The following is a 21,175-nucleotide window of genomic DNA, read 5'->3' on the forward strand; positions in this document are numbered from 1 at the left end:
CCAGTAGTATATATTGTAAAAAATTTTTCAGAATATTGCAATGTTTATACTGCATATTTTCTGCATCTACAAAAAGATGGGAAATTATACAAAAGCATTTAAATATTACGCTTAAACCATTATGTGATACTCGATGGGAAGCCAAAATAGACGCAGTCAAAGCAGTGTATACACAATTTGAACAAACTTATAATGCAATGGAAGAATTTATTGGTGCAATTAACGATAACATAGCAGTCTCCGAAGCTAAAAGTCTACTAGATTCATTACAAGAAATGCCATTTATTTTAATCGGTATGGTTTACAATATTGTCAATAATTGATAGTATCAACAAACTATTTCAAGCAAAAACAATTGTTCTTGACTCTGCTTTTAATTTAGTGAATAAAATTAAAAATGATATCCAAAATTTAAGATCAAAATTTAACACATTTTTAGACGATGCAAAAATGATAGCACGAAACTTGAATATTTCCGAAGACTTCCCTGAAAAAAAGAATTCGAAAAAGAAAAATATTATTTTCCGAACTAGCAGAAGATGAAGTTTTACTAAACCCGGTAGAGGAATTTAGATGTCACTTTTTCAACGTTGTGATTGATACTGTTATTGTACAAATAGATGAGAGATTTAAAAATATACCCAATGTTATTTCTTATTTTAAATTAATCACTGATATAAAAACATTAGAAAAAAATGAACTAGAAAACCGCCCAAGGGATTTTGTAAAATATTATAGTAAAGATGTAAATGAAGACAATCCAGGAAATTGATTTGTTACGAGAATTGATCTTGGACCAAAAAATGTAAATAACGCGCAAGACATTGCAATATATATATTAAATAATAGTTATAATGAACTATTTCCAAATGTGCTAACTGTATTGAAAGTTTTCTTTACGTTACCAGTTACTATAGCAAGTGCAGAGCGTTCTTTTAGCAAATTAAAATTGATAAAGAATTATCTTCTGTCAAGTATGTGCAAAGAACTCTTAAATGCACTTACTCTGCAAGAGCAAGAAAAGGAAATTGTCAAAAATTGTAACTTTTCGGAAATGATTAATGACATAGCAAAAAAAAATTGCATATTTAAATAAATACATATTAAACAATATACGTGTTAGTAAACCTATTTATTTTTTTATGTGCTTAAATTAATTTTTTTATTACTTTAAGCAATAATTAATTGTAAATAGTTTTTGTGTGCTAGGTGGTGAGCCAGGTTACTTTTGTTTGTGTTAAATATTTATTTATTTTAATTATTTAGTACTTTTGTTTTGTGTTCAGTAAATGTTATGTTAACCTGTTCTATTTCGAATGTGTTTTTTTTTATTGTTTTTTTTATTGTTTTCCTATGCCAAAATCATTTGCAGGTAAGAGGTTTTACAATACGTTTATTTCGAATCCTTTAATTTTTACCTTTGAAAAATATTTTAGGACCCCAAAAGGTTTCTTGCACTCGGGTCCCTTTATAGAGAAGCTCGGCCCTGACTGGGAGGAGACCTTCGTATAGCTTTAAGGAATGTGGAGAACCGAATGGGAATTATGACCTAATGTCCAATCCCAATCTATTATTTTGTTCTCTGTTAGTAGGTATCCCCCTGAATACTGTTCAGCGAGAGTGAACTAGCAATATGGGACTTATCCAACCAAATTTTTCTTTATTAGCTATAAACGGAAAACAAAATAACAGTACCACATGATGAAACGCCATTCCGGCTGAGGCGTCGTGTGTGGTTAAACAAGGTTCCAGCTGTTTTCCTCAAGGTACCAAGGCAAACCGTGAGAAGTTAGCTATTTGAAGAAACTCAATATCAGTAGAACTGAAGTATCAACTGAAAAGAAGCGGAATTGGCGGAAGAATTATTAATTCTTCTAGTCAATATTACTAGTGTTATGAGAGTAAGAATTCTAAAACATTTATCAAGATAAAATAAATGTTTTAAATCGCAGACGTTTTCATATAGAATGACATGGGCAAATTTCAGAATGAGGAATTAGACAATAAGACTTATTTGTGTTTAAGGCTTTACTAAGGAAGAAGTGCAAACACAAAGAAAAAGGAAAAGCTGGTCCTTTAGGAAATATAAACAGTAGAGTGGGAAATGAATACCAGAAATCTAAATATTTTCTAAAATTTTGAGAAATGAGCCAAATAATAACTTTAAGTACTTGTTGGATTTCTTTTTAAGATATGGACTAGTGATCACTGATATTAAATACACTCCAACATAAGATGTGCACATGGAGATAAAATGTGCATAAATTCATATGAAGAGAAAACACAGGCATTTTGTATTATTGTAAACTATGATATTCACATGATATCATAATTGTTATAGAAGTTTAAAATTCCCTGGATTCTATTCTATATCAGGATACAAGGGTATACAGGGAATTTGAAATAGAACGTGATCACCATTTAGTTTTGAGCAGAATAGAAATGGCATATTGAAAAAAAAAAGGTTTAAGGTCTAAAGTTATCTACAAGGAAATGAGATTGGTAGTTATTTTTACCAAAATTAGCCGAAGAAATTAATAAAGAAATAATATAAAAAATTTGAACACTTGATATTGGAAATAGCCATCGCATATCATGACGTTACAAACCGTTGATTTTAACGAATATAATTAGCGGTATATGTTATAAAAACTTCATTGAAATCCGATCATTTGTAATTCTTCGTTTTATTATTCATGAAATATGAGTTTATAAACACGGTATCCGCTTTCGCTTTGCTTATGTTACCTTTTACATTAACTTCATTTCACATTTCTTTCACTTATAACAAAAAAAAAAAAAAATCGAGATAATAGAGAAGATATGCTAAACCTAGTAAAGTATCCTTTCATTTTCAAGGAGCGTATAATCCAAAACGTTTTTGGAAATTGTATTTTATTCCTCAGATATTCTGCTGTTAGGGGCACAGTATATATATATTTATTTATTTATTTAACTTTTAAGGGTAATAAAGAACCAAACACGAGCACTAAGTACCTTGCTTTGTTTTATTCATTTGTTTTTTAATATTTAGATATCAGTTTGTTTGTTTGTTTTTATTTTAAATAAGCTGTTTGTTTTTATATAATCTGATGTCTGTAGCTCATATTTTAAACAATTGCAGCTGAGCCACCCAGACTTCGTTCCTTTTCCATCCCTGCCGATCTACATTTGGGAGAACGTTTGATGATAACATGCACTTTAAAGAGGGGAGACTTTCCAGTCTCATTCCGCTGGTTGAGAAACGGACACGAAATACTACGTAGTGCTGAAGAAAAAGTTACAACAACAGAAGGCATGTCTGTGTATGTTATTAACAGTATCAAAGCAAGTGATATTGGCAATTATACATGTGTAGCTACTAACTCGGCAGGTTCTGATACCTCTACTGCCACTCTAATGGTTGAAGGTATGGATTAATAGTGCATATGTAGTAAAATCTAATACTTAAAATTTCAAATATTATGAAAGTTCGGTAGAAGTTGATTTTGCGAAGCTCCGTATCATAATTTTATGAGTATTTTGGATTTTCCGTTTGTATAAAATGAGATCTGTCACCAGCAATACGTCTTACAGAAATTCATAAATTTCGAATTAGGAACATATATGGAAATAGTGAATATTAAATTACAATAGATGAATCGAGAATAAGAATTTCTGTAAAAACTTCTTTTAAAATAATGAAAGCATTTCCTAGATATCAGTATTCCTGTTCACAAGGTAACATAAATTTTGCATTATTTTCTTTCTATGCCAAAGATACTTCACTTTCATGCTTTGAAAACTTGGAATCCTATTTATATATTTTAAATTTGAATAATTTATATTATACTTGGAATTACAGTCCACTATTATTGCATAATTTTGATGGAACATATTTTCCATTGGATAACATTCTGTACACATTCGATGTTCTCCACATAATTTTTGGATAAAGTGATTTGCCTGGTTGCAGAATGGAGAACTCAAGTTTCTTCATTCTGCAACCAGGTTTTTCCACTACTGATATCGTTATAACTTTAATTGAGTTTTATGATGGCCACAAGATAAAATATCCATAAAAATTGTATTCCTTTCCTTATATGAAGGGAATACAATTTTACGTTATTTTAATAATTAAATTTCAAATAAATATTCAGAAATGTTTGCTCTGTACAAATATTCCAAGTCTTGTTTTCATGTGCATACGTTATGTGGCGCTGTACACCAGAACAGATTGTTAGGAGGATGTAAAATGAGAGCCATGATCTTTTCAAACGCTTAACAAATTTCGTAAATTAATAATATAAACTAATTTTTGCCTACAAATTTTTGTGTAAGAAACTTACTGGGAATTCCACAGGAGATTTTATAGTTTTTGAAGTCATTCTATTTTTCTCATATTTTCTATATTTGGTTGTAGCCTTTCACTTTTACTTACCCAGTCTTATTGAAAAGTCATGGTGGCGATACGTATGATATTGTGTTGCAGCTTCTTAATCACAACATCTGAGATTTTCCAAGCCGAAACTTTAGGTAAGATTCAGTTTTCTTATAATATGTAGTTAATTTTTAATTTTATTATATATTTTATTGCATAAATTAACCGATCTTCAAAATTTAGGTATATAGTTAACTTAAGGTAAAATTATTTTATAAACTGATTATTTTCTGCTCGGTGATCAAGCAGTTTATTTTTTAAAGGGGAAAAATAAAAAATAAAAACTTTAATTTTTTATGCTTTGTTAGCCTGTTAATTGTTAAATCTACAATTTTTTATCCTTTATATGACTTTAAATTCACTTACAGATTTTCTTCTTTTTTCGTCTCCCACCTAAAAGGTTCGATACTTTTGATTTACGTTTGTTTTTGTCTATCTAATAGTGACAAGCATATTTGGCATTTATTTAATCTTTACTCGTGTTTTCAAACTAATTTACTTAGTAAGTTTTTTTTTAAAAAAAATCATTAGATGACATTCAGTCATTATATGATTGTTCTGTTTATTTCGAGTGCTTATTTCTCTATAGTTAGTAGATGGTGGAAATAGAATGTCATGATTTTTGTTTACATAACTATTATCAAGCATTCTTTTTTAGTGTGTTATTTTTCACTTTTTATATTTATTGTATCCTACAAAATCTGCAGTGAATTTCACGAAATTGTTGCCCTCCACTTTTCTTAAATTGTTGAAATATTTTTAACGGTGTATCTGATCCTTCGTGAACATCTTCTTTTTTAAGCTACTTCGCTGCAGATAATAAAGGACTGAAAAAAGGCAACGCTCTGTCTTTTTTATAGAAAAATGCTCGTTATGTAATGATAAGTAATCACGATTATATATATATATATATATATATATATATATATATATATATATGTGTGTGTGTGTGTGTGAGATTATTAAATGGAAAACAATAAAAAAACAAGGTATCTGGCTAACCAGAAGAACTGTTATCAATCTAATGCTGTATGCAGATAATCAGATTATATTACAAGACAATGAAGATGACCTTCAAAAATCAGTTCATGAATTAAACAAAATAAGTCAACAGTAAAAATTTCACGAAAGAAAACAAAGCCATGGCATTTTTTAAGGACGAGATAATGTTAGATCAAAAATAGTCATAGAAAATAAAATAATAGAACAGGTGACAGTTTAAATTTTTAGGCTGCATAATAACAGATTTACAAGATAAAGATATAGATGAAAAAAAAATAAAGAAAATTCGAACAGTTAAAAGAACACAACAAGACGAGAAACTCAACTAAACTTTAATAACATAATGGCTACTCCGACGCTATAATATTGTTCGGAAACATGGACTTAATAAGAAAGATTAAAATAAAATACAAGCTACAGAAATTAGATTCTTAAGAGCAATTAAAGGATGCACAAAATTTGGCCATATAAAAAATGAAGATATCAGAAAGAGCTACATATTTACAACGTAAATGAAAAGATCAAGGAATATAGAGAAAAATGAAAAAAGCATCTATTTGAGATGGAAAGATGTCGGCTATCAATAGAGGTGGATAAATATAGACCAAATGGAAAGAGAGAGATGAAGACGGCTGCAAGATGGAAAGACCACTGAAGCTTGAACAAGCAAATGCCTGTCCGGCTTCATTGGTTGAAGAGGAGAAGTAATCATGATTGTTATCATTAAGGCAAGTCTAAACCTGTATATGCTAAGTGCTATTATTATGGCGTTAGGATATCTACGGAGTCAAAGCAAATGGAAATTTCGTTGCGTTTTTTAATCCTCTTTCACTAATTATTCTTAAGTGTAAAGTTCGATTTGGGGTGGAGTGCTTTTTTGAAACTTCTTTTGTGCCTTCTGTCATATATTATCTTGTTTTTATTATTTTTAAAATTACCCATAAAGTAGTTTCTTTGTATAGTTCCTAATGATTTATTAGTATCTGTGCAGTCTTCTCACTCATGTTTTTAGGAAATGTCTTTAAATGCAGATCTTCAGATCTCCTGTAATTGCAATTACAGGAGATGCAGATCTCCTGTAATTGCATATTACAGGAGCTGTTATATGCAATTATATATAATTGTTTCATGTGTTGTTGCATAAAAGCAGTCTTTTGTTTTTTTTGTCTTGAAAAATATCCTTGTACTAAAACTTTTTTTTTATTTTTTTCAAATTAGTGATCTATATCTTTTTAATATTTTACTCTTGTATGGCTTTCATTGTTATTCGGTTTATTTCCAATACTTCTTTTAAAAAAAAAAATTCATTTCGAACAATGTTTTTTTGTTAATTTGCATTTTATATATATATATATTTTTTTTTTTTTTTTTGGGGCGGGGATTCTTTTCGTATAAACATCTAGATTTACTATCATTGCAGCTTCATTTCCTATACATTTTTAAAGGCCTAGGGCCAGTTCGAGTTTTGTGTTATCTGAAATAAAATGCGCATTTTTTTTTTAATTAAATTTTTAAGAATTAGTAAATTTTAAATTTAAGGCTTTAGTCAAATACTTCACTCTCCTCACTCAGCTGCATTGGCAAATGGTTCCTTTCCACTAGCAATACAACATGTAACAATATCTGTGAATTTTAAGCAAGTCGAAGATTTTTTTTTAATGATGTGAAATGAAATCGAATGAAGTTTTCCTTTTTCCGGTATGAATATTCAAAATTGTCATTTGTTTTAATTCTTCTAACGATAGTCCTATTTGATTGAGTTGTTTTTGTAATTTGGAACTTTTGAAAATGCAAAATGTTCAGGCACAATTATGCATATTTCTTAAATTAATTATTCCTTCCAGGAGTATGGGAATTTCTGTCACTTTCTCTCACCAGATTTCTCCAGTCTGAAATTACTTAATTAAATTCAGTCTGAAATTTTCTTTTTCTGTTTTTTGATATTTTTCATAATAGTTGGCTGATATTGTAGTCATTATAGTTTCATAGTGCGTTTTATTAGAACAGTGTCATAAATAATCGTATATCTGTTTTCGTCTTGTTTAGCTTATTTTTTGCCTATACAAGTCGGAAATACTCAGCTTTTTTCACGAATTCTGTAGAAGAAATACTTGTTCAGTTTTGATTATAATATGCGAATTTTTCAATCAAAAATAACATTTTTAATTACAGATGCATTACCATATTGCAACTTGCTTCTTTCTCTTCTCAGGTTATGTAAATTGCATAGCTGCATCTCATTTTAACGGTTGATAAAATAACCACTCACATAAAATAACTACTGTTTTACTAATTCAAGCTTTTTCTTGCAAAAAAAAGTTATATAGTGCCATATTGGGGCCGATTAAAGTATCAGGATATTTTTAAATTAAAAGTGAGTTTTCTTTTTGATTTTTCCCTTTAAATAGTATTTTTGTCAGAGCTGTTGTTCTTGTTGAGACAACTTGTAGCTGCTTTCGCATTCAGCAAGAGTGCTTTATTTAGTTTTGTTTAGTTTTGACATTCTCTTAAAACGTATTAAAATGTGCAAGGACAGAATTTCCAAAGAGAGTTGGAGACAAAAGGTCGTGTTATCAGTTTCATTTACATTTCAGTTGAACACCACTCAAAACATAACGACGGCTCTGATCACTGTTCAAGAAAATTACATGCCAACAAAAAAAATAAAGTAAATAACTTATCTTAATCTTGTTAATTAGATCCTCCAGTCCTTCGACCATTATACATACCATCAGACTTACGACTTGGTGAAAGAATAGATTTAACCTGTAGTCTGAAACGAGGAGATCCTCCAGTAACATTTAAGTGGTATCGAAATGGCCAGGACATCCAGAATTTTCCAGATGTCAAAGTTAACACAGCAGAGCGTGTTTCTGTGTTTTTAATTGATAACATCAGATCTGAAGACGTTGGAAACTATACCTGCATTGCGACGAGTTCTTCAGGTTCTGATACTGCTACAGTGTTTCTCTTAGTTGAAGGTCAGTAGACAATAGTAAACTATACTTGTCTTATAAGCTTGTTATATTAATTAACAGTGCTTCAAATTTTGCTTCACATATCTGATTTCAGGCATCTCAATTTTACACTTTTTTTTTTAAATAGACCATTTGAAAATGAAAATTGTAAACAATTCAGGTAATCGTGATGCTTTTAATGAAAGAAATTTTTAAAAAATAAAATAAAACATGCTCCTGTGTTCCTTCTAAAAACTGACTGTCAGTGAATCTTTGAACTGAATTGTAATGATGTTATATAGGTTGCCATAAACTAATAAAAATATTGACAGAGTGAACCGTGAGTAGTGTTTTATTCAACTGATCATTCATATAACAAGATATCACCCCCCCCCATAAAAATACTTATCTTCAGTTTACAGATGGAGAAACAAGAAAATGGTATTTGGTAATTAATATATATTCATTTTTTGCTCGAATTTTGAACAAAGTATCTTACCAATAAGTTCAAAAAAAAAAAAAAAAAACTGAGGTTCTTTGATTTCACTGCAAGGAATATCAACTATTACAAATTAGATCTTCCATAAATACACCAGTGACTATATTTGTGTTATACGTGTATTTAGATGTGGTTGAACATAAGGTGTATGAATTTAGAGTTATTTGCAATTAAAATAGGATTTTAATTAAAGGATTTTCAAAATAATATTCACCCTAAATTTAAGATACATAACACCTTGTTGGAGTAAAACGATTGTTTTACTCCAACAAGAAACACCGAAAGTTTCACTTGTTATATGTATTCGTCTTGACATCGACTGTTTGTGGATTCCAAAAATTATTTTATTTTTAGTGACGTGTACTTTGAGCACTGCATTGATGAAATAAGTAAAAATATAATGTTTCAAGTATTTGTCGTTAAGCGGCGCTCCAAGCAGTAGTGTACAGAGAAGAATAAGGTTCCACGGCGAAGGTAAGATTTCGATAAAAATGGCTTATTTTCAACACTTTCTGCTATTTCAAAGATTCCTTTACTCACATTGAATTCTATGCTCCACTTCTAGAAATTCATCTTTCCTGTTCTCTCTTTCCAGCTGGAATAGAGAAATATTTCTAGTAACGTTATTGCGTAGGAACGAAATGGCAATTGCTGTATGTTTCTGTGTAGCATTAATGGAAGTCTCTTTAGTTTTTGCTGTTGGTAAGTAAATTTGGTTGGGCTCGTTATTGCTTTTAGATTACATAATTATATGTTCAGCACGTATCTTATATCGAGACCATAATCCACAGTAAAGTGTGGATTATGGTCTCATTTCACTATAAAGTATGCTGAAAATCATATTTTATCATAGTTGACTACCGTTTTATTATTAGAATATATTTCATTGTTCATCTTTTATTATATTGATGGTAAAAGCAAATTATAGGATTAGTCAATGAGAGAATGCACGGTGCATTGTCATTCAGTTTGCTAAGAGCAGACTTTGTGAGTGGACTGTGCATTCTCTCATTCACTAATACTATAATATCTAGTAAATGAAGGACTCGGCACAGATCCTGAAACGAAAGGAAGTTTGCACTTTCTAAAAATTATTTAGTGCCTGACTAAATATGTTTGACATGACAGATGTCGGTGTAAACTGATCAAAAATATTACAATACGCATGTTACCCTCCCATTTTTATTATTTATTTTTTTAGAGGTGAATAATCGTAGAACTGAATACTGTTTTATTGGGCCTTAAAAAATAAAAGTCAAATCTGGATTATTCTTTCAAAGTACTAAATCTTAATTTATTATGAACTTAATGTTTTATAAAGAGGAAATTTTGGGTAATTTTTGCAGGCTTTTTTTTATATATATGGCATATCTTGTAAAAGAGCCAGCAATGGGAAAAGTGAGAATTTAATAGAGAATTCTACGAAATGAAAAAAATAGTAATGAGTGTATAGAAAATGTTGTTAATGCAATAAAATAGTAAAAAATGATTTAAACTAATAAAAAAAAAATAAACGTGCAAATGCTGTTTACCAGTCTGACATAAAACCATAATAAATATAATGAACGTTTATTCTTCTTTTTAACACGACTCATTGCTATGTTGAAGCATTTAATGGATCTTTCTTCATTAAAGATAAATTCAAGACTGTTATTTTCTATACTAGACTGACGCGAAGTAGGGGCAAAGAGGAAAGTTGCTCGTGGCAAGTTTCTCTTCCTGTTTTTATGAAATCGTGTGTGTGTGTGTCCTCCACCTTCAAAGTACAGGCGTATTCAATTTATAATTATAATTAATACTGAACAGTTCAAATAAATCATTAAATTTATCTTGTTTTCTGTTTAATAAGACAAAATATAAATAATTTAGGGAAAAAACAGCAAATAAGTCCAATAAAGTTATCTTTAACTTAAAGTTAACTTGTCTTTGATAAGCATTTCAAACACTTCCAACTGTGCTTTGCTTGAGTAGTATGGTTTTCACTTTCTCAAAAACAAAAGGATATTTGAATCAGGTGACAAATAGTTCGGAATCAGTTCTGTATAATTGGCAATTTCGAGATTGCCAAAAAAAAAAAATAGATTAGTACTTTAATTGTAAAAAAAAAAAAATACATTTAGATAAGTTCCTCTTTCAGAGAAATTAGATTCTTAATACTCCAACTGCGACCACATGCTCTGAATGAACCTTTTGAAGAGTATCAACCACTCTTCGAGCTTTTTTTTTTAAATACATGTAAGAGAATGAAGTATAAATATTTTACGAAAGGTCAGCATATATTCTACATAGTATGGTAAAACAGCCAGATCATAAACTCCTTTTATTTGAAATCATTAAGCATAGCTGCTTAGGGTTCAGAGATATTAAAATTCTATTTTAATATTTGTGAATACTTTGCAAAAGTATTCACGAATCATTTTATATTGCCAGTAATGTAGACAAAATAATCAAAAAATGTAAATAGAAACCAAATTTTGAATATTTTCACAGCATAAATTATTAATACATGCATATTTAACTCAAATAATCGTTTGTTTGCGTTCATCTTTTAATTAACTCACGTTAAGTAGGTATTTCAGTTGAATATTAAAACTGTTAAATTATGCTGCTTTATTATTAAAGTCGGAATAAATACTGCATCTCTGGGAATAGTGTAAAAATTAAACAAACCAGCCAGAATTGTTTTGAATGAGCTATGCTACTTTTGGGTGATTCTGATCAGTTTAGTTTAACATTATACCTCTTTTAACATAAGTAAATTATTATAATAGAAAAGGCGATAATGATAAGATATGAATATAGAGGTGCGTGTGTGATTATTTAGGGAATAAAGAATATTCATCTTTTTTTCTGTAAATAAATTTAGGGGAAAAAAAGAATAAGTTTCTAGAAATTAATTAGGTTATTTAAATTTAATTAGTAACATCGCTTATTTTTTGTATTCGTTTCAAAAAGATAGCAAACAGAATACTGATATTATTCCAATAATCAGAGAAGTAGCAGGATTTCCTTCTTGTTTATTGTCATACCTAGTATTTGGCTTTCTTTGAAATCTGGTCTAAATCAGGTTTAGACCTGAAATTCATGACATTTTCCTAAAGTGTTGAAATCATTAAAATATGAAAAGATTTCATTGCTTAATCATTATTTACAATATACCAGCAATTGTATTGTTAAAATTAGGTATTATTTATTTTAGTACCACCAGTTCTTCGTCCAGTATATATTCCTTCTGATCTACATCTTGGAGACAGAGTAGATTTTTCTTGTGGCCTCAAGAGAGGAGATCAGCCTGTGGAATTACAGTGGTATCGGAATGGAAAGAAGATAGACAAAACTGCTCATAATGTAAAAATTTCAACGAATGATGGAGTATCCATGTACTTGATATACACAGTTAAGGCAGACGACATTGGAAATTATACTTGTGTAGCTACAAACTCTGCTGGAAGTGATAGTTTCAGTGCGCTTTTAGTTGTTGAAGGTAATATGACACATATCTAAAATAAACTAGGCAGTTGGTTAAACATATTTCCCTCATAAATTAGAATCCCGTTTTATGATGTGTGAATGTATATGTGAGAGAGAGATAGCTGGGTATTACTTCAAATACTGCAGTGAAAGAATTTGAACGTCTTACACCAAATATTGCACCGGAACAATTTTGCTTGTGATAGACCACAAATGTTACTACAAACAATATAGTAACCTACCATATTAATTGCACACAATTGTATTATACATAAATTAGACTCGTCTTTTAGGTCCAAAATCAGCACATAAAAATCATTGTTGGGAACGATCGTTGTAAAGCTATTTACAGTTAGTTTATTCGTACTTCAGAATTCAGCAAGCTATAGTAATAGCAATTTTTATTGGTCTACAGTAGCATATCATATGTATAACGTATATTTAAATACAGTATTTAGAACATTAGAAAACTAATATTGTATATTGATAATGCATCTTAAAATGTTAGTCTGCATAATGAAAAATGCAGACTAATGCAAATGCATTAGTATATAATAAGAATGAATTTGCATCCATATTTATTTTATTAGTCGTTGTCCATTTTGAGTTATTTTTTTCTCCTACTTTCGTTTTCTAATTGAACTTCTGAACGATATGTGGCGCTACACTCACTCTGTGAAGAGAAATTCAAGACAAGACAAGACTACTTATAGGTAATGTTTTTAATGGCTTTGCCATTATTTTGCTTAAATATAAAGTTATGCACTATGTAATTTAGTCACAACATCCTGTTTTCTCATTAATAGTTAAAGATGTGTGTGAATTTGTTAAATTCGTAATCATTAACGTAATACAACGTTTTATTTTCTTCTTCCAAGACTGATAGAAGTCAATGGCGGCATTTATCTGGAATATAGTACTGCTATTATTCATATTCACTGTTCATTCAACTGATGCAAATGGTCCTGGTAAGTTGTTGCATACTTCAATATTCCTTTGAATTTTAAGTTAATTTAAGAATGTGAGAAGTGATTTTAAAATTTTTAAAAAATCATAACATATTAAAATGTATAAATTATATAAGTAAGTATTCTTTGAACACCTCCGTTTCAGGATTTGGAAGTGGAAAGTTTAAAATACATGTGGCTTAAAGCGAATACAGAATAGAAAAGTATAGTTTTATGGGAGGGTGTAGTTTAGAAATTGTAAAGATGATTTCGGTTAATTTTATTAGAAATACATTTATTAAAACATTGTTTTATCAGTATAAAATGTAAAACTGTGCCCAAAATATTAACAAAGTTTTTAAACAGAAATGTTTAAAATTTAAATAAGCATTGCATGCTCCATTCACGTGTCTTAAGTTTACAGCACCTGTATGCACGTATTTGTGTAAGTTGCCTTGTACCGCTCCGAAAAGATTCTATCTAGCTTCTTCCTTTCTTTTTTTCTTTTAAACTTAAGGAGGATTAGAGACCTCCCATCTCTTAGTTCTGGCTGTGCTGCTGTGCACTTTAATACTTGTGATTGATTTAACTTTACAAGATATTCTAAGTATAAATAAAGAGTTCATTTATCTTTTTCGATATAAAAGGATATACCTTATTCAGATCATTGCTAAACATTGCATTATGTTTAATTTACTCTGAGCGTAACATATGCGTATTACTCTGCCATTCTTAGTATAAATATTTAATAGGGAAATTTAAAATACCCACACACACAGAGATTATGTCAGTATAGACATGCGTTGATAGAAAACTAATATCGCTTCGATCTTATATCTGATTCTTTTCAAAATTTCTATAAACTCTTATAGCTTAAATAATACATTCTTTTAATCTGATATAATATAAAATACAATGTATAATTGTTAATCTGAATGTTTTTTATACTTGGTATCAGTGGCTAATGTTATTTCCAATCATCTCACTAATTTTGTCTCTTTTAGAGCCTCCACTTCTACGACCGCTGTACATTCCATCAGATCTTCGTTTAGGAGAAAGAGTGGATTTTATGTGCACCATCAGAAGTGGAAGCCTCCCGGTAACACTACAATGGTTCCATAATGGAAAAAATGTAGAAAGGAGTGCTGAATTAAAGATATCTACAACAGATCGTATGTCAGTATATTTAATAGATCGTATCAAAGTTCAAGATGTGGGCAATTATACATGTATTGCTTCAAACTCAGCAGGAACTGACAGCTCATCTGCTTCTTTGATTGTTGAAGGTAGTTGCATGATTCTTCGTTGCATAAAATTGTAAATTTCGTTATATTTAAAGGAAGGTGTGGAGTTTACTATCCGCTTCTGTGAGAACTTCTCTATTTCTGAAAACAGAAATAGGAAAATGGGTAATTTTTTTTTATCGAACAACATTTATCGAATTTTCTTCTTAAAGATGACTTTAACTATACCAATTTTTCACCGGAAATTTCTTATTCATTCAGATTTTTACTTGAGTAATGTTATAAGAAATTTGAGTTTTTCGACAGTAGTTTTTAAATCCATGGGCATATGAAAATTTTTGTCAAGTTATTGATTTGCTTAATAATTTATTACTGATCCGTATGATAAATATTAATTCATAATCACTATAAACCTATTCACTCATAGAGAAGTGGAGGAAGATCTGTATGATTTTCTCGGAAATGCTATGAAATTTTTGGTTCTAAGCATTGACAGCACATGGAGAGGGGACTGACTGTTTGTTGAAGTACTGGGGCAACCTTACAAATGAATTTGCTTTTTTAGTGTAACAACTAGTGGAGATACGATGCTGCAGTTCTTCCTGTGCACCACGATTACTTGCACCGTGTGAGTTCGTGTGCATCACGATTATGTATCATTAGGCCTGATAGCAGGATTGATTCTAAAATGGCATTGACTAATTAAATTACTAAGCGAATTTTAAAGGTCGTACATATGAAAAATATGAAAAATTCCTCTCGCAAGGAATAATTCAGGGTGAAGTCAGATCCTTAAAGGAAAAGGGGGGGTCATGTTATTCCCATATACGTAGTTTTTTTCACACTGTCATAATCATGTATGCGACATACCTCATTTATGAATTTATTATCGGTTGACTATTAATGATGCAAACGTAATATTATAATAGGTCAGCTTCCTTTTCATGCTGTAAGTTGAAATATATAACATTTTAAAACATAATTATATATAGCCAGACAGAAAGAATAAAAATGGATCTCTCTCTTCAAGGGAAAAAAAAAGTTATTTGCTTAAAATAGAATTATAATTATTTAGATATTCATCACAGCTTCAATTGCACTTAAGTTTCTCATCACTACATATTTTCAAAAGATAACATTCCAAAAGGTTAACATGGCCCAAATGCTCAACATTTAAATTTCAGATGTTGAGCATTTTCGTCACACAACGCTTAAATCTTGTAGTTCAAGATTTGTGCGTTGCGTGGCGCATTGTGCAGGCATTCTCAATATGGAGAAAGAATAGGAGCAAATGCTGCCAAAGGTAAGATTTTAAAAGTAATAAACGATCGGAATTTTCTTCCTTCTTTTTTGATACATTTGCTATCTATTAAAGCGTATTAATTTATTACTTCTGATGTTTACAGATACCTAAATAGGTGAGTGATCATAATATTTGAGGTGGAGTAAATATATCTATATGGTGAAACTTCTGTCGCTGCATTCATCGAACATGGCGATTACAGCATGCATATTTTTATTAACTACACTGCATTCAGTTCTAATGAATCCAGCAGGTGAGTTAATGTTCTTTTTTTTTATATAACAATGACCTGTTAAAAACGAAAATTTAATAAATAAGATTGGATATCTTTAATATTACAGAAAAGTATGTAATACTGCATTTATAAGGATGATAATGCTATAACAGTATATACATGGCTCGTCTACTGTGATGATGAGAGAAATACTTTTAAAATATCTTATTTCGAAAGTCAGTTTAAATGACCGTTCCCTGTTAGCTTATTTATTCAGAGATTAACATCTTATCGCTCTCTATTTATTTACATAAGAATATGTAATTATTCTTAAATTCTTTAAATATGAATTCGCATTTAAACTTCTTTTTTCAAGTTCTTTGCTGAAACATAACGACTTCTAAGATTATTGACATAGATGTGCACTCGCTGAATATTTTGTGTCATGATTGTTATTACAAAAATAAAATTTCCTTATTCGTCGTTTGAATATTTCACTAAATTCTGACCATCCGAAGGCTGAACAAACACTCAGTGGAAGAAGTAAAAATAGGTGTCATATTTAAGCAAAGGATGAACAAACAATGTGAGAAAATTAAAAAAAAATCCCATTTAAGAAAACGATAACTATCTAATAATTATTATATTCAGTATTCAGACGATCGTTTTCTGAAATACTTGCTTTTTTAACACCTCATTCGTTCGCAATATTCATCATTACTTCATAGCATTTAAGCATAACATATTAGAGTGCAATTTAACTTTTTTATTCCTGAGCTAGAAGATGTTTAGTGGTGATTTTGTCAGCAAGGATTTCTTTGTCTGAACGTATATATTGGCCAGTTTGGAGACAGATTTTAACGAAATTTAGAGTATTTATAAAAAAAAATTTAGTATGTAAACTTTCATAGCTTCAGTGTGCAATTAAAAGTGTACGGTTACTAGTATAATGAGTGAGTTCATTCATTATCAGAAGTAATGAGGTATCTATTTAAACAGACTAGAAAAAGAAGTTTCTTGCCGTTATCACTATTATTATTATTATTATTATCAAAATCCATTCTCACTTTGCTGAAGCCATAAGACGTGCTCGAAGACACAAACAGGATCAAAATAAAGTATGAAACACCCCAGTGTTATGATTGTCTTGGGTTATTTTCATGTGTATTATATTAGGCTGGATAAATTTACAATAGTTTAAATCGATACTCGCTGTGGAAGATATGCTACAACTGTTACGTTACTTGCAGCGTCTTCAGAAAGATACATGAACTACATGCATTATTTCATTCTTTAGTAGAACTGCATACTTAGAAGAATTATCTGTTATAAATACTTCCTTTAGCTTATTTGTAATTTATCTCGTTAATATTTTATCCGAATTATATTGATCATAGAGAAAATAGAAACTAAGGCACAAAAATAAAATTTCTCGGTCAGGGGGATAAAAAAAATTTTTTCCTCACCTAACCTTGCTCTCTACTACATGGAGCATCTTGGGCGTCACATCCCGAGAACCGTTGTCTCTCCATCTTGGCATATGGTAGGTGACATTTTTTTCAGTTTATATCTCTTCATTATTAGATTTGCACATCTTCCACCAAAGAAATTGATTCACTACAGGATAATAGTCTTTCGCAACAATAATCTTTCGTTCCTAATTTGCTTATCCTAAGACAATAGATTACTGTTTATACTATGCAGATAGAAATCCTGTAAAGAAATACATCTATGCTACATCCCACCATCTCCCTCCTCAGAAGTCAAACCCCGTTAAAACTCTAGGTTTCATTGAGCTCACACTTCATATTCATATAGAGGCACTTACTACAGGTACTCCAACCATTAAGTCTATATTTTTCTACAATAGTTCTAATTTCCATAGTTATAGCTCATAAATGAGGTATTATACAACTACGGACATTTAATATCCTTCTTATAACATGTTTAAGTCTCGATCCGCGTACGCCAAAAGTTTATCAGAAAAATTATCAAGCTTTTATCCTCTGTAAAACTGTAAGCCTTTCTTCCAGCCTATTCTCAGTCTAGCATCTTTTCCCTGCGCTCTCTGAGAGATCAGTTTTATCCACTTTGCCACCTTGGAGTCTGTTGGCTCCTTATATTTGTGGACTTATGGTGATATGGGAAGAGTAGCGAGTGTGTGCTTAGGGTTGTACACTCGCTGGTGTCTAGAACCTAGTTTGTCCTATACACTATTCTATTTCCAGATAAATACAGGTCCATTGGAACAAAAGTTTCTTACACAAAAGTCTCGTTTAATGGAATGATTATATAAAGTTATGAAACTTTGAATTCACCAGCGATCCTAAGCAGGAATACGTGTCCAGATTTTGTGAAGTAAACTTATAAAAAGTAATTCGTTATATGCGACTTTGCATAAAGATTTATTTCTAATAAACAATATTTCATAATACAAGTATTACGTATTATTTCATAATACTTGTATATTGACTGGAAAAACATGCTGTGGTTTTATGCGCCTACAACCAAGTAGAAAGTAATCATATACTCATCTAATACTGATTTTGGCTTTCCCGAAAATAATCTTCCATTAATAACTAATTTTGAATAATTGCTCTTTCTTCTGGCTATCTATATGGAACCAAAAACGTTGCCACAGGGATACACAAGTACAGATTTTTAAAAATGCATTTAAATATTTCATTTCTTCCATATTTCCATATGCAGAAATTAGAAATAAATTTCGTTATTACCTTTGCTACTGTTTTTTCCTTTTTGCACGAACCGTTGACCTTTTAGTCCCCTCCCCCCCTTCCCGACCTCATATTTCCGATACAACATACAAAACATAATCATCTGAATTGCAATGAAACAAATATCAAATATAACTGGCCTTTCCTACAAACGTTTTTTATTACAGCAAGATGAATGAGCCATAAAAAGGGACAGTTTGTTTCATCTATAACAGATCCGCATATATCTTAAGCATTATACTGCTTACATCTCCTATGTTAAGAGTGGTTAAAAAAAAAAAAAAAACTGTTGCGTTTTTAAGCCTGAGTACGATAATCTCAGTTTTGAGAGGGAAGGGAGGGTGAAATATTTATAATTACTTTAATTTTAATTACTTTAATTACTTTAGCTAATTTAATTCATTAAATTTCGCTAATCTCAGTGTTATTTAATACCTCTGTGGAGTCCTATGTCTCATTCGGAAAGCCAATTCACACCCAATTTCATTCCACCTATTAGATCTATGCTTATCTACCAATCGGGTTTATTCCCCAGTATTTTTTTATTGTTTTTCTTTAGGAAGAAATCCGCAATCGCATGAGATCGACCAACTACGTTTCAGTAGAAAACCTTATGATGCTTTCTCACGTCATGACGATGTTCGACTTAGGAGTTTTGCAACCAAACAACACATGTCCTACAGATACATTGTATTCTAATTCAAGAAAGCATATATTTCTTTAGCTTAATGAAATTTCAGATGATATTTCGCTCCGATTTCGTGAGAGGAGGAACGATCGTAACCCCTACTATGGCACCTGCTTCGGCAGTATATATTACTAAAATCGGAACGATATACGGAGAAATAACTTTTTCAACCATCATTGCGATACTTTGCTTGAATAATGTACTCCCTAATAGCATTCGGTGGTATTTCTCGATGATCCAGAAATGCAGTGAAATTTTGATATGTATCTTAATTTATACACATTTTAGAAACGCATGTTTTTTTAACAAATTTCCAAATAGCATTTTTATGATGTCTACGAACGAAATGATTTAATGTGTTATATATCATTAGATCCGCCTGTGCTTCGTCCTATCTACATTCCAACAGATCTTCATCTTGGTGAAAGAACAGATTTCTCATGTGGTGTCAAGCGTGGATCACTTCCCGTATCTTTTCAGTGGTTTCGGAATGGTAAAGAAATAAGGAGCTCATCAGTTGTTAAAATCTCAAATACAGATCGTACTTCTATGTATTTAATTGACAGCATCAATTCTGAAGATATTGGCAACTACACTTGTATGGCGATGAATCATGCGGGTTCAGACAGTGCCAGCGCTTCTTTAGTTGTTGAAGGTAGATCTGATGTCTAGTTAACTTTTTGTTTTTTCTTCTGTAAAAGATAAAAACTGTAAGCTTTTAACTGTAACATAATAATAATAAATAAAAACTGAGAGTTCATGCATCACCATCCAACGAAAATCCATTCATTAAATTTATATTTTGAAAACGATATTAGTGTTTATTGAACTCGTAGTATTGCAAATCAATAAGAAAAACACTTTTGAGACTTTCTTGCAGCAGTGGTTTTATTTGTCCTCTATAGCAATATTTACCAAAATGTGTATATTATTCTCTCTCTAATTTGCAAAATTTCATCTCAAATGATAATTGTAATGGTATAAATATTAGCATAACAATGATGGTATATAATTAATTGAACATTTTTTTACGAACTAATTTTTATAAACTTTTATACTCAAAATACCAGTTCACAGAATTCATTCATTATAATATCACCTTTTCTCACATTTAGGAAGACTGTTTGGCAGCTCAAATTTTATCTGAATCATTTTCAACTCTCACAATCTAATAATAGCAAATATTCTTGTATTTTAGTTACGAAAGTAAATTCATTTTAGTGACACTAGGTGGCAGTTCACTCAGCTTCATTCTTCCTGTAATGGAAAATCCGCGAGAAATGTGAAAGTGATTATTTCTGATGGGATATTCAATTGCTCGTAGTTAATCATACTACAGGTAGACAACAGCTTAAAGTAACCGGAGTGTGTTTCAATTCGGAAGCCTAAATTCATTTAGTCTTTTAAGAACGTAGTTGAAGAGTGCTGGGGAAACAAAATCCAAATTTGTGATGGCTGCATTGTGGAGAGGATTCTTAATAGCACTGTTAACATCAGACGTCGTTATATCGTCTTCTGATGGTAAGTATACCAGTTTCTAAAATGGGTTAATCGTATTTGTATTGTTTTTAGCTAATTAATTTGCTTTATAAATACTTTCTTCGCATTCTTTTTAATGTATTAAGTCATAATAATAATACTAACAATAATATTATTACCGTGTAAATAATGTAAATTATTTACACGGTAAATCTC

The 21,175-nt window shown here is 30.5% G+C and overlaps 3 protein-coding genes across 3 annotated transcripts in view; all 3 read left to right on the top strand.

Annotated features, from left to right (window-relative positions):
• LOC150094736 (cell adhesion molecule Dscam1-like) overlaps positions 1–21,175 on the top strand; it is a 298,945-nt gene that overhangs the window by 23,059 nt on the left and 254,711 nt on the right. The window lies entirely within an intron of this gene.
• Positions 9,487–14,617, top strand: LOC150094737 (fibroblast growth factor receptor-like). The gene is made up of 3 exons (XM_090411590.1): positions 9,487–9,580; positions 12,078–12,362; positions 14,301–14,617. Exons 1-3 carry the CDS (start codon positions 9,520–9,522, stop codon positions 14,615–14,617), a joined length of 663 nt encoding a protein of 220 aa, XP_090267716.1. The 5' UTR covers positions 9,487–9,519.
• Positions 15,957–20,152, top strand: LOC150094738 (junctional adhesion molecule A-like). Its single transcript, XM_090411592.1, has 2 exons — positions 15,957–16,096; positions 19,854–20,152. The coding sequence occupies exons 1-2, from the start codon at positions 16,000–16,002 to the stop codon at positions 20,150–20,152; spliced, it is 396 nt and encodes a 131-aa protein (XP_090267718.1). The 5' UTR covers positions 15,957–15,999.

The sequence above is a fragment of the Typopeltis vanoorti genome, chromosome 21 (assembly GCF_054136105.1).
Source record: "Typopeltis vanoorti isolate ZY-2024b chromosome 21, IOZ_Tvanoo_1.0, whole genome shotgun sequence".
NCBI classification, from domain to species: domain Eukaryota; kingdom Metazoa; phylum Arthropoda; class Arachnida; order Uropygi; family Thelyphonidae; genus Typopeltis; species Typopeltis vanoorti.

Excerpts from the sequence above, each read along its gene's own strand:
- LOC150094738 (XM_090411592.1), top strand. The coding sequence starts at position 16,000 with ATGGTGAAACTTCTGTCGCTGCATTCATCGAACATGGCGATTACAGCA. Across the intron at positions 16,097-19,853 it reads AGTTCTAATGAATCCAGCAG|ATCCGCCTGTGCTTCGTCCT; the intron begins GTGAGTTAATGT and ends ATATATCATTAG.
- LOC150094737 (XM_090411590.1), top strand. The coding sequence starts at position 9,520 with ATGGCAATTGCTGTATGTTTCTGTGTAGCATTAATGGAAGTCTCTTTA. Across the intron at positions 9,581-12,077 it reads CTCTTTAGTTTTTGCTGTTG|TACCACCAGTTCTTCGTCCA; the intron begins GTAAGTAAATTT and ends TATTTATTTTAG. Across the intron at positions 12,363-14,300 it reads TGCGCTTTTAGTTGTTGAAG|AGCCTCCACTTCTACGACCG; the intron begins GTAATATGACAC and ends TGTCTCTTTTAG.